A 14,073-nucleotide genomic window follows, 5' to 3' on the forward strand; every position below is an offset into this window, starting at 1 on the left:
CTCTGGGGTTGTGGATAGTTTTATAGCCGCTGATATGGCACAAGCCTTAGGTATCCCGCTGCAACAAAAAATGGCCCCCCACCTTTTAGAAACTACAGATAGCTCGCTCCTGTCCTAAGGCCCAGTAAAACTGGAAACGGTACTCCTGGAAGTCATTATCCAGGACCATAGAGAGATCCTCTGGTTTGGAGTGATCCACTCACTACACTTCCTCATAATTCTCAGCATCTCATGGATGGCCACTCATGACCTGCATGTCCTTTGGTGTGAGCAGAAAGTCATTTTCCGCACTGAATTCTGTCAGCAACTTTGCCTGAATGCACCATCAGATGAGTCTTGACTCCAAGATGACCCCTCCATCCTGAGTTCAGGATGCTGCTGAGGAGTCTATGGGCCGAGGCTGTAGCCCAGCAGGGACCCCCATTAGAACCAACTCCTGCCCTATCTGCCAAGTACCATGACTACATGGATGTTTTTGAGAAAAAGAATGTGGCTGCTCTCCCACTCCAGCTTGACTATGATTGTCCGATTGAGCAGGAACCTGGAGCCAAGATACATTTTGGCTTCATCTATGCCATGTCAGAGCCAGAGCTGACCGCTTTGCGATCCTGTCTCCAGGAGAATTTATCCATCCCTTCACCTCCTCTTCTGGGGCCTGAGTTCTTTTTGTTGAGAAGAAATATGGGACCCTGCTTTTATGTGTGGATTTCTGGTCCCTTAAACAGGTAACCATCAGAAACCGGTACCCTCCCCTACTCGTTACAGAGTCCAACAATTCCAGAACATCAGCCCAGGAGTTTACCAAGCTTGACCTCCGTGGAGCCTATAACCTGGTGTGGCTCTATGTAGGGGATGAGTGGAAAATTGCCTTTCGAATCCAGTACAGCCACTACAAATATTTGGTAATGCCATTCAATCTTTCAACAGCATTCCAGCACTTTGCAAATGAGATATTTCATGATATTCTAGATCCAGGAGTAATAGTCTATCTTGACCATATATTTATTTTCTCAGAGAGTCCTGAGCAGCACACTCAACGCGTCTGGTCAGTTCTGGATTGGCTCCACTGACATGGCATATGTGCAAATCTTGAGAAGTGCAGCTTCAACTAGCATTCCATGGAGTTATTGGGATACATCTTGTTCAATAAGGGCTTCTGAATTGACTCCAGAAAGATGGATGCTGTTTGGACCTGGGCAGCCCTTTGGAACATCATGGAGCTTCAATGCTTCCAGGAGTTCACTAATTTTTGTAGGCACTTCATTCCTTGGTTTTAAGATCAGATATCTAGAGCCCTGCAAATCTACAGATATCCGCTTTATATCTGCAGCTATCTGCAGACCATGTTTGTGTATCATCAGATGCATATACAAATTTTGTATCCACTGAGGGCTCTACAGATAGTCCATAGAAAAAGCTCCTCTGTAAACATACCCCCTTCACCTGGTCAATGGGCATTCAACCAGTTCAAGATGGCCTTCACCATTGCTCCAATCATGATTCATCCCAGTCGAATGCAGATCTTTGTTGTTGAGACCAACACACCTAATGTTGCAATTGGGGCAATACTTTCCCAAAGATCTGGCCCCCAACAGCACCTGCTCCCTTGTGCCTATTACACTCATAAACTCACAACGGCAGAACAAAATTATGAGATTTTAGGTAAGAAGGCTCTATCAATCAAAACCACCTTTGGAGAAAATATATACAGATCATAAAAACTTGGAGTATCTCAGAAGGGTAAGGAGCTGAACCAAAGACTGGTTTGATGGGCCCTGTTCTTCACATGCTTTAATTTTACTATCACCCAGGAGCCCAGAACAAGGCAGCCGATGCCCTGTCCGGAAAAGGGGACTACCTCCCTGACCACAAATATTCCCCACACTGAGTCACCACACATCTTCAGGCCCCATAATTTCCTGGATGCCACCATTCCCCAGGACCACCTGTCCCTAATCCATTCAGTTATGAAGGAGAAGCCCCTCCCCAGCAACCTTGAAACAGTAAGTAAGGAACAACACCCATTGTAGGATTGTTTGCTTTACATCAAGGGCTGCTTATATATTCTACCAGGGTGCCCCGAAGTTCCCAACGGGAGGTGCTATAGTAAAGTCAGGATCAACGGGACTTGAACTCAGGCCTGGAGGATTATTAAGCTGCCAACATCCCCACAGTGCCACCCAGCAGCAGCTGTAACTGGGCCACTTCTTGTGACCCTCATTCCACTGAGGTTCAATGCCATGGAACATTCTGCCTCAAGGAATCTGGCTGACAGTGGTCTTAGTGATCCCCGATTGGCTTCTTGTCCCTATATAAGCTCCTCAGCTTGACTCTTGACCCTATTACTGGCTCTGACCCCTGGCTTCAGTTCTGGAATCCCAAGCTCCTGCCATTAGTTGCGCCTCCCTAGCCCAGAATCTTGACAAAGACATGATTCCTGCCCAGATGCATTCACAGTTTTCATTAGACAACACTAATGCAGAAAGACCAGCCATGGCACAAGAGTTCAGTAAAGGGAGAATGTGGGAACGAATGTGAGAAGAAAGTAGGAGGGATTGCTATAAGAAGTGAAATTCTAAAAAGCAATCAAAGAAGAGAAAAGAGGCATTTGGTGAATGAGAAAGAGGTGAGTATTGGAGGAGTGTGACCAAGTGTGAAGCAGAGAGTAGGAGAGAGTGCCCCAGGGAAGAGGAAGACAAGAATATCAGGAGAATGGTATAGAGTGAGAAGAGGAAAAAAGAGGAGTAAGAGCAGAGATATATGTAGGGTTTTGAAGTTGATGACAAGGAGGTTAAATGTGATGCCATCAGAGACAAGAAGCCAATAAAAAGATTCAAGGCATGGGTCTTCTGATTGAAACAATGGAAAAGATGATTTCCTCAATAGCATTTTAGAAAAACTGGGAGAAGTGGAAGAGGGGAGGCCTCAACTGCCCTTCAGTAATAATTTGTTTAAGATTTTTTTATTCATTTTAAAATATACAATTAGAAAGTGTAATTTATTATGAAAATTCAAACTCCTCTAGTGTAGAATTAACTCTAAAATAGCTTTGCAGCATTTAATCTATGTAAGCACTTTGCCAATATTTAATTGTTTTTAAAACATATATCCGGGAATTCATAATAAAAGGATTAATCTTTATATTTTGTATCATAAAGTCTTAGAAAAAAGTGAATTTAAAGATGAGCCACTTCTTTTTCGCTTTTTTGCGGATGAAGAAATGGAAGGATCAAATATGAAGCACAGGCTTATGAAACATGATTTAAAAGTAGTGGAAAATGTCATAGCCAAGTCACTATTGGTAAGTAAACAAATTGAATGATAATAGGATTCAATAATGTTAAATAAACACCATGCATTATTGTTTAATGGAAAGGCAAATTGTGTAATTTTATTTTTCAGATTAAATCTAATGAAGGCAGCTATGGTTTTGGTTTAGAAGACAAAAACAAATTACCAATTATTAAATTAGTGGAGAAGGGGTCAAATGCTGAGGTAACATATACTAATATATAGTCTGACATTTGGCTCTATTTTATGGTAATGTTTACAAATGTACACTTACAGCTGTATTTTGATATACAATTTTGAAAATTTAAGATAATGTAGTGTTTTAATTTGGCTGGTTTTTCAAGAAAAAAAGTGTTGTTTTTAATTGTTTTTATCATTTTTGTTTATAACCGAGCTATGGCTGTTGCTATTACTATCATTTTATTCTTACTTATGATTTCCAATATATGAATTTAGAGATACAATACATAAATTATAAATATATTTATTTTCATGTGCTACATATAGTACAGTGGCATCATTATTCATGAAGCACTGTTGAGAAGAAAATGTAATAAATGAAAATAAAACATGTGTTCTACTCCGCAGACATAGATTTGATTTATTTCCCATAAATGTGGTGTGTCAAGGCTTTTATGGTTTTTATTTGCAATAATGTAAAATATAGAGTTTGAGATGTTGAATGAGTAAGTTAGAGGGCTTGTGTTTACGTTAGCATTGCTTCAAATAGACCTCTGTGGGGTATATACAGAGTTCGCATTGACATGAACAGGACTAACTGTACTTATATAGAGAAGTGTGACAGTAAAATATTCTATCTGAGATTTTATTTTACAAAGGAGATTTTTAGAGCTGCTAAAGGCCTTTTCATCTCACTGTGGGATAGGGATTAGGATAAAAGGAGACTGAGGCTGTCAAGCGATTAAAAATTAATTGTAATTAATTGTGCAATAAATTTTTTTAATCGCACAATTAATCGCACTGTTAATAAAAGAAAACCCGTTATTTAAATATTTTTGGATGTTTTCTACATTTTCAAATATATTGATTTCAATTACAACACAGAATACAAAGTGTATAGTGCTCATTTTATAATTATTTTTGATTACAACCTAATACAAGTACTGTAGTACAATCTCTTTATAATGAAAGTTGAACTTACAAATGTAGAATTATGTACAAAAAAACTGCATTCAAAAATAAAACAATGTAAAACTTTAGAACCCAAGTCCTACTTCAGTCAATTGCTCAGATAAACAAATTTGGTTACAATTTGCAGGAGGTAATACTGCCCATGTCTTGTTTACAATGTCACCTGAAAGTGAGAACAGGCTTTCGCATGACGCTATTGTAGCCGGCATCGCAAGATATTTATGTCCCAGATGCGCTAAAATTCATATGTCCCTTCATGCTTCAATCACCATTCCAGAAGACAATGCTGACGATGGGGTCTGCTTGATAATGCTCCAAAGCAGAGCGGATCGATGCATATTCATTTTCATGATCTGAGTCAGATGCCACCAGCAGAAGGTTGATTTTCTTTTTTGATCTTTCGGGTTCTGTAATTTCCGCATCAGAGTGTTGCTTTTTTTAGACACCTGAAAGCATTCTCCACACCTAGTCCCTTTCAGATTTTGGATGGTACTTCAGATTCTTAAACCTTGGGTCGAGTGCTGTATCTATCCTTAGAAATCTCACATTGGTACCTTCTTTGCGTTTTGTCAAATCTGCTGTGAAAGTTTTCTTAAAACGAACATGTGCTGGGTAATCATGCGAGACTGCTATAACATGAAATACATGGCAGAATGTGGGTAAAATAGAACGGGAGACATACAGTTCTCCCCCCAAGGAGTTCAGTCACAAATTTAATTAACACATTTTTTTTTATGAGCATCATTAGCATGGAAGCATGTCCTCTGGAATGGCGGCCAAAGCATGAAGGGGTATATGAATGTTTAGCATATCTGGCATGTAAATACTTGCAACACTGGCTACAAAAGTGCAATGTGAATGCCTGTTCTCACTTTCAGGTGACATGGTAAATAAGAAGCAGGCAGCAGTATCTCCTGTAAATGTAAACAAACTTGTTTGTCTTAGCAATTGGCTGAACAAGAAGTAGGACTGAGTGGACTTGTAGGCTCTAGAGTTTTACATTGTTTTGTTTTTGAGTGCAGTTATGTAACAAAAAAAAATCTATGTTTGGAAGTTACACTTTCACGATAAAGAGATTGCACTCTAATACTTTTATGAGGTGAACTGAAAAATGCTATTTCTTTTATCATTTTTACAGTGCAAATATTTGTAATAATAATAATATAAAGTGAGCACTGCACACTTTGTATTCTGTGTTGTAATAGAAATCAATATATTTGAAAATGTAGAAAAGCATCCAAAAATATTTAATACATTTCAATTGATATTCTATTGTTTAACAGTGCAATTAATCATGATTAATGTTTTTAATTGCAGTTAATTTTTTTGAGTTAATCGCTTGAGTTAACTGGGATTAATCGACAGCCCTAAAGGAGACCCAACAAATAAGTGGTATGGTGCAACCATAGAGTTATATCCAGCCTGAGTCCAGCTCTGTTATCTTTCCGTAATTCCATTTTGTTTTGTCAACTGTCTAGTACTGCCCTGTTCTCAAGTGGCAATAAGACTTGGAGGATGCCTTGAGCAGCTCTGTACATCCTGCAACATTCTAGCTGGAGGTAGTTTCTTCCCTAGTTGGCCAATAGTTTGATCTTTGATCTGACATGTTGTATACTTCACTCAAAGGTGTGAAACTCAAAACTTTTGAGTTTATGGTTTGTTTTTGTAACTTATGAAATATTCACATACTTCTTAAAATATTCAGCAAGCCTCTATATTTGAAAGTAAGTTTCAGTTTTTTTAGAGAACAACGGGTAGGGAAGTTAGTTAATGTGGCAATAATAAAAGTTGGCCCAACAAGAGCGGTCACATTATCTACATTATATTAATAATTAAGACTATTGATTTGTACTGCAGAGTATCCAAAGGGGCCAGTCAAGATCAGGGCCCTTTATGCTAGGTGCTTTTGAACTTGGAGTTTACAATCCACATTTTTCCAAGTATAGTTTAGAGCTGTTTTATGCATGCTGTGTAGAGGAGACTAAAAAGAATGTCTATATCACTGACTCCTAATAGGCGTGTCTATAGGCAGACAAAATCAATACAATGTTGGTTATAAAAACCAAACCTAACAAGAACAAAAAAAGCAAAAATGCTCAAGTGTTGTTTTTTCCTCCCCCCCTCACCTAGATGGCAGGCCTGGAAGTTGGGAAGAAGATATTTGCCATTAATGGTGACCTAGTTTTTCTGAGACCCTTCAACGAAGTGGATTGCTTCCTGAAAGCATGCTTAAACAGCAGAAGGCCCCTCAGGGTACTTGTGAGCACAAAACCAAGGGAGTAAGTTGTGCTTCCTGTTTTGGGAATTTTAAAAATGATAACTGAAGTGAATTCTAGAAGGCAAATGTCTAGGTAATAAACAGGAAAGACAGCATTGAGTTAATGTTATTGCATTATTGGGATAAGGTGTACTATTGCTGAGAGGTTATTTAAATTACTTAAATGGCCCATATACACTTATCTGAGCAAGCAAAAGTATTGTTCTTGAATAATAAAATGATTAATACAATATCAACATGCCAGGCCCCACATCTAATCAATCTGCTTTCAGTTTATCTGTATTACATTTATCTGCATTACATTTATCTGCCAACAACAGCAAAGGGAAAACATCCAGTCACTTTTGACGTTCAAGTCTGTCATTTTAAATACACGTAGAAACCACAAGTATAAATGAAGTTTCTCTGAATATATAGGCAATTTTGACCCACTTAGCTGACATTCTGTTTTTAATAAACTTCCTCTGTCTAGGGACTATGTCCTGAACTCGCCTGGGTTAGACTCAATGATCTAATGGGTGTTTTGCATTTCTGGTTCTACAAATAAAGTACATAGGATTAAAAAGTAACCCTCTCAAGATCTTTATTAACAGTTGGACTCCTCGAAATACAATATTTTTGACAATTCTTACGTGACTGTATGTAAAAGAAGTAAGGAGTGCCTGTTTACTGTGCAACTTCTTCAGTTCTTTTCATCTGTGTCTAAGCCTTAAATGCATGTATTCAATAGAAACAGAGGAATGAAAGGTCTGATTTAACCCTTACGTACACCACATAGGTCCAGTAAATTTAATGGTGTTACTCCTGCTTTACACTAGCCTAAGAGAGCGGTGAATCAGGCCCAAAATTACACTAAGGACTACATTGTGACTTGGACTACATGGCTGCACAGAATAGGGGGAATCATAATCCCCCTCCAACCCCCCCATCTCTTACACAGATGCACAGGCTAACTGTAGTGTGGATCTGCACTGGAAGAAAAGAGAATTGTCCTCCCATCCACACCCCAGAGCAAGTGAGCAGGGAGGGGCATCTTGGCACTCGGATGTCCCGCTAATGAAAACCCACACAAAATAAGGGGGAAAGCAAGGGAAGAATTGTGCTGTAGAGGAGTGGCTCTCTGGATGTACTCTTGGGATGATACATTTTACATATTACCTTTTGTTTGGGACTGTGTCTGAAGGCACAATGTACCTCTACATCTTTATAATAATGTATATATGTATTTATGTGTTTGTGCTAACCTTTGGTTTCTTCCCTTTTGTTTCTTGTTTTAAAAAATTTATTTATTGCTTCCCTTTTCTGGCACAGTCTGCAAGGTAAAGGCTTCTCTATTAAGAACCAAAATTAAAGTGCAATATACTATATACAGCAAATATAATAAACAGCTTTTTTATTAAGTTTTCATCAGGCTTCTGTCCAATATTTAAGGGTTCATGTCTGAAAGCAGTTTCCTGCATTCAAGGTTGGGTATCCTATATCTAAGACAACTTTATCCAGTGACTAATGAGGGGAGACTATAGGATTGATTACTGTTTGTCTTAGCATGTGTTATGAACGTTCTCAAGAATGAGTTGTGGGATGGTTAATTGCAAAATTTACCAATCTCTGCTAAAACAGTACTGCTAGGGAGAGGCTTGATCCTGAATTCCTTATGCAGGAAAAACTCCAGTTGAAGTCAGTGGAACTCCTTGTGAACAGAAGCTTCAGGATTGAGTCCCGTATTGGTAAAATTAGAAAAACTTAATATTTGCAGGCTGGTTGGTGCACTGGGTCAGTGCTTTGGCCTTTACCTGTGTAGACCTCAGTTCAAATCTTGATAGAAGTCCTAAGTGAAAATGAATATGTCTCAACTTTTGTCCACAACACAAAGCCAGTTTAAACTAATGAGTTCTACAAGACTCAGGTCTTACATAGTTTCCCCCAGAGTGTGTGTATGAAGTAGGGAGAGATGCTTATATAATGCATTTTGTGTGGAAATTTTACAAAGTGAGATCACTGAGTTTTCCCCAGCTTTAATTAATATCTAACAGTCTTTAAAAATCTGTTTGTAAAATACATCAGTTTTTAGAGAGATGCCTGGGCTGCAAAAGGTTTTGTATTCAGGCTCTGCCTATAATTGTCTACAAGTGCCAACCATATTTTCAGCTTCCCCTGCTATAAACAAGAAGTGAAATAATGAAGCTGATTTATACTCCATGCTATATTTGAACAAATATATATTTTTTACCATATTGTGTGAACATATTTTAAAATTGCATTTATCTCTTTCCAATTCTCAAAATTATTATTATTGTTTATTACCATAGTGCCTAAGGGTACATCTACACAGCCCACAGCAGCAAACCTCCCAGCCCAGGTCGACAGATTTGGTCTTGTGGAGCTCTCACTAGTTGGGCTGGAGCTTGGGCTCTGCAGCCTAAGGAGAGTATATTTTTTCACTGGAATTTGCTGATTCACCAAAATTGAAATGTTCTCTGGAAACAGTTCTATTCTGACAAAGTTCCAACAGAACCCTGCCAGGTTTCCCAGCTCCTCGGTAGCCTGTCTAATGGACCGATGGGGAGCTGAGAACTTGGAAGCTCTGGATTCCAGGTTCTCAGCTCCTCAGCAGCCTAGGCTCCCAAAGCATCTAGAGTCCACACTCCTTAGGAGCCCAGCAGTTACACTATTCAGGAGTTAAGTATCAGAGGAGTAGCCGTGTTAGTCTGAATCTGTAAAAAGCACCTTTGTTAGTCTCAAAGGTGCCACAGGACCCTCTGTTGCTTTATTCAGGAGTTGAGGATCTCAGGGCTACCAATGTCTGTGGTTCTGGGGCAGTCCACCAGGTGGGCTACCTGTGAGCTGGGGAGTCCAGGGATTCCAGGGTTGGTGGCTCTGCCCAGAATTTTGAAATTATTGGTTTTCGTTCCAAATTGGAACAAAGCAATTTGAAATATTGAAATTTTCCATTAAATGGAATTACCTTTCTCATAACAGTTCAACTATTTAGTCTTACAGTGTCATCATGCTATTATCTCTGGGCCAAGTTTTGATGTCCTTACTGAATAAGAGCATCATGATCAGTCCTCTATCTTTTTTGCTCCTATTTGTATTTCTCTGTGGCTTTCTCTGTTATTCATAATGAATGAAATTCAGAATGAAATTTTCATTCAAATTTGGCCTTTTCTTAAAACTGGAATTTTGGGAGAAAAGTTTTCAATTTTTCTGAATTTTTCAAATATTGTCTATAGGAACGTCAAATGAAAAAGTTTAACCTGTAGTCCTTACTGACACATTTTTCATTTTTTAATAGCATCATGAGGTAAATACAGCAAGAATGTAAAACAGCAATGTCTGAAAACCAGGCCCCTTCAAAGTGTTTCATATGGGGTCAAAAACAGATGAACCCCAAATCAATAGACACTTTTGAAAATATAGGCCTTAATCTCTATTTTACTGAGTTCTCTTTGTAAAATGGAATAATATTCTCCTGCTTTCGTGGGTATTGTGAAGGTAAAATCATTCTGTATGTGAAATGCTCAAGTAGTAGGTGATGAGCACTATAGGGCATAATATAAATGAATAAATAGCTTTGGCCAAACCATCTCTCCTTTTCCTTTAGCTCTTTTTATTTTTAAAAAATTATGAGACATAGCAGGGAGGAGTTTAAGCAGATTTTTACTACCTGTTACTTTTCCCACTGTGACCAATCTTTACTTTAAAGAACAAAATGTCAACATCTGATATTTGATCTTGAGTCTCTGTTGGTATTAGGACAGTGAAGATCCCTGACTCTGCAGATGGGCTTGGATTCCAAATCCGGGGCTTTGGTCCATCGGTTGTCCACGCTGTTGGAAGAGGTAAGAAACAGGATCAGAATGGGATCATGGTAATCATCTGCCTAACATCTTATTAGGCCTAGTTGAGGTCGATCACACTTACAATTATAATTTCAGTTTACATATTCTTTCCTGTTGAGACAAACACCATTAACTCAAACTTCCTAATAAGATTTGTAATTGTTTTTACCCTTGAAAAATCTGCAGAATGTTATTTTGTTACAAGCATAACAAATGGTAAATAAGTAGTCACCCAAAATACTGTCTTATGCAGATGCTTATTTGGCTAAAATTTAGACTGTCTTTTGTTGGTTTTTACAAATATTTAAATTACCGTAGTTCTTTCACTAACACTTATATAGGTTTTAAGGTCAAATATCCTTTACAGATTCAGGAATAATTATTAAATAATTGATCCAGCAAATGGCATTTGGAAGCAACGTTCTGAAGGCTACTTAGTTATTAAATTACACATTTATAGTCTGACTCATCTGAAAACCCTTTTGAGAACATATGTGCAGTCTGGACAAATCCTTTCATACAGCTCTGGGCTCCAGTGACTTAGACCATTTTACTAACTACAGATGTTTGCTCTAAATAGTGTTTTACGTCCTTTCTCTGACATGATTGCCAAACATTTGCCAACTCTTTAACCCAATGTACTCTGGATTGCTGTTCTGACACTGATGAGGAGCAGAATTCTCTAATTCCCTATCGCTGACTACAGTAAACAATCTGTTGTGTATTGTGAAATGCAGAGCTCATTAAAACCATATTTTAGCCTATGTTGTGGCAATTTACCCCCCTGTAACTGAGAAGCCTTAAACCAAGCAGTATGATTAAGTTTGGCAAAGCAACCAGTTGAAAGAACCAGTCAATTTTGACCTGAGCTGTGGTGCCAGAAACCAGGTCTTCAAGAGCATAGAGTCCAATACACACCAGTCTGTTAATTACTTCCACACCTGGGTCTCAAGTTCAGCTGTCCATCCTTGTTCATCAAAGCATTAAAGCAAATATTTTAGTCCCATTGATCTTGATGGCACATAAGCACATGCTTAAGTGAATTGCTGAACATGGATGCGCTTAAGCATATGTTTAAATGCTTTCCTGAACTGGGACCATGGTTTTCTGGAGTCTGAATAACATTTCTGCAGTCTTGAAGGATATTATTTAATGGGATCTGTTTAAGCTTTGTCTCTAAATCCAGATATTTGTTGGAACCAGATTAGCTGATTGTGGTGTGATTTCAAGACACTTTACTCTAGTAACTTAATTTAAAATGCAGCTATAGGCTGTAAAAATTGATTGTTAAAAATCACAGTATGGGATTCCAAATTTATTTTTTCAATGCATTCCTTATCAAATTCAGACAGTTTACAAGTCAATATATGATTTTTCTATTTGCCAGCCCCTCTACTGTGCAGGAGGGTCCCAAATATTTTGTATCAGCCTGGGGGCAACATGTTTATTCTTCATTGGCATCTTTTGTTGGCAATCTCAACAGAGGATAAAGGAATGGAATATGCCTGGAGACCAAACTAACTTCAAACTCCAAGAGCCAGTCCCTCCAGAATAGGTTTGAGGCATGCTGGCAAGATATTTTACACTGACACTACCTTTGCTGTACACAGGACTTTTTCAAGGTTATCACTCTACTATAGAAACAAATCACTGAAATGTATATTTTATTTTATTCAAAGACTATTCTTCATTTTTACTCACAATGATTAAAGTTAATAAAATTTCCTATTCCAATAACCATTGACTGGTTGTTGTTTTTTTTAAAGCTGGAAGCTAGGCATTTTCCATTACAGATGAAATGGTAAAGAGATTAAAATAGAATTGAATACACAGAAATGCCCTTGGACTTGGATTTTTCACATACTGTTTGACAAGAAACTCCTGATCTGCTTTAACACTTGCTTTGAATTATAGGGAGAGTTGTCAGAAAGCTTCTGATTTTTATTTATCAATAGAGACATTTGCTATAATCAAAGAGCAAAGGCTTAGGACTCTGAATAGTTATAGTTATTTTCAAATTACAGATTTTTTTACCGTTTTACTACAAAAGTCAAATCTTCCCCAGCATTTTCAGCTAGGTGCCTGGGGAAATTTAGTAACAAACTGACCATAGGTCTTAGTTGGTAGTGTCTATCACTTTTTCAGAATTTGTTTCACAATAGAATTTAACTATGAAAGGAGGAATATTAAGTTTTTTTTAATAATTCTTACAGTAATTTAGTAATCACTCACTAGAAGCTTAACATTAAAATCTGTTTCCTTACTGAAATAACATTTCCTTAATTGCACATGCACACTGGTTTGTTATTGTTGGGTTATACATCAGTACTGGGCTGTTGGCAATATGTTATTTTTAGTGAAATAGTGCATTACATCATATTATTTTTATAAGCTATAAAGTATTACATGAATTTTGCAATCAGACACAACAAAACCAACAGAGGATATCTTGTTCTGCACTATTTTATCAGGTGAAATTTATTTTAAGACCATAACAATTAAATTGATATAGCTGAGGTTTGTAGTAGCTCTCTTTGAATAGTTTTTCAGTAAATTGTTCCACAGGATTATGATATGGTCCCCACACTGGGGATCCCTAGCAGGGACCCCTGAATCTTTGCAGAGTCTCACTGAACTCTATTGTACTAGCAACAGTCATGCAAGAATCAATAGTAGCAGATACTTATGCAGATTGAGGCACTTGGACTGTATGTTTAAAAGGGGATCTTTTAACATGGAATTTGGCAACTTTCACAATTGTTTTTAAAGGAACTGTGGCAGCTGCAGCAGGTCTCCACCCTGGACAGTGCATAATTAAAGTGAATGGAATTAACGTCAGCAAAGAGACTCATGCAAGTGTTATCGCCCACGTCACAGCCTGCAGGAAATACAAGCGTCCAATGCAGGTAGACAAGTTTACTGCTTATGGCCTCATTGCTCTATCCATTGTTTATTTTTGTTCTTTACATCCAGTTGTGGAGGGAATAAAGGGGAGGTGGCTAATTAAAATATAAAAACTGATGATTACTTAATATTTATTGCTGATACTCAAGGTCTCTTTAAGTTCTGCTTCAAAAAACTAAGCTTTTAACTAAATAGTTTTCTCATGTTATCTTTTTAAAGGATTATTTCCAGCAGTATTATAGCTCTTTGCAGAAAACACCATGAAATATATTCTCATCTGGATGGAGTGGAGTTTATACAGCTAGCTGTGTGCTCATGAGAACATAACACAAACGGTTGATCTTTTTCCTGACTTTTATTAACACTTAGCACATACAGAGCAGAGTGAATATATCCTGTCTGTAAAAGTCTCTCTACACTTCCATTACAGTGCAGTGTTAGAAAATAAATATTATTTCAAGGATTCTGAGTTTCCTTTTTTTAATATGAGCAAATAAATTATTATTGCTTTTAGTTTAGAAAGAAAATTGAATTTCCACAGTAATTGTCATGATAAAACAAAACAGCTGGATTCAGTAATGTAATCTTTCCACGTTCTTGGAAATT

General features: G+C 37.6%; 1 protein-coding gene across 5 annotated transcripts in view; it reads left to right on the forward strand.

Annotated features, from left to right (window-relative positions):
• PREX2 (phosphatidylinositol-3,4,5-trisphosphate dependent Rac exchange factor 2) overlaps window positions 1-14,073 on the forward strand; it is a 394,877-nt gene that overhangs the window by 253,120 nt on the left and 127,684 nt on the right. For 4 of the 5 annotated variants that reach the window (XM_065585714.1, XM_065585712.1, XM_065585717.1 and 1 more), the window contains exons 16-20: window positions 3,159-3,301; window positions 3,403-3,495; window positions 6,574-6,722; window positions 10,478-10,563; window positions 13,333-13,469. In XM_065585714.1, coding sequence (XP_065441786.1) covers window positions 3,159-3,301; window positions 3,403-3,495; window positions 6,574-6,722; window positions 10,478-10,563; window positions 13,333-13,469 — 608 coding nt within the window. The remainder of the gene's footprint in view (window positions 1-3,158; window positions 3,302-3,402; window positions 3,496-6,573; window positions 6,723-10,477; window positions 10,564-13,332; window positions 13,470-14,073) is intronic. The other variant, XM_065585713.1, reaches the window with a different exon arrangement.

Source organism: Chrysemys picta, chromosome 2 (genome assembly GCF_011386835.1).
Source record: "Chrysemys picta bellii isolate R12L10 chromosome 2, ASM1138683v2, whole genome shotgun sequence".
Classification (NCBI taxonomy): domain Eukaryota; kingdom Metazoa; phylum Chordata; order Testudines; family Emydidae; genus Chrysemys; species Chrysemys picta.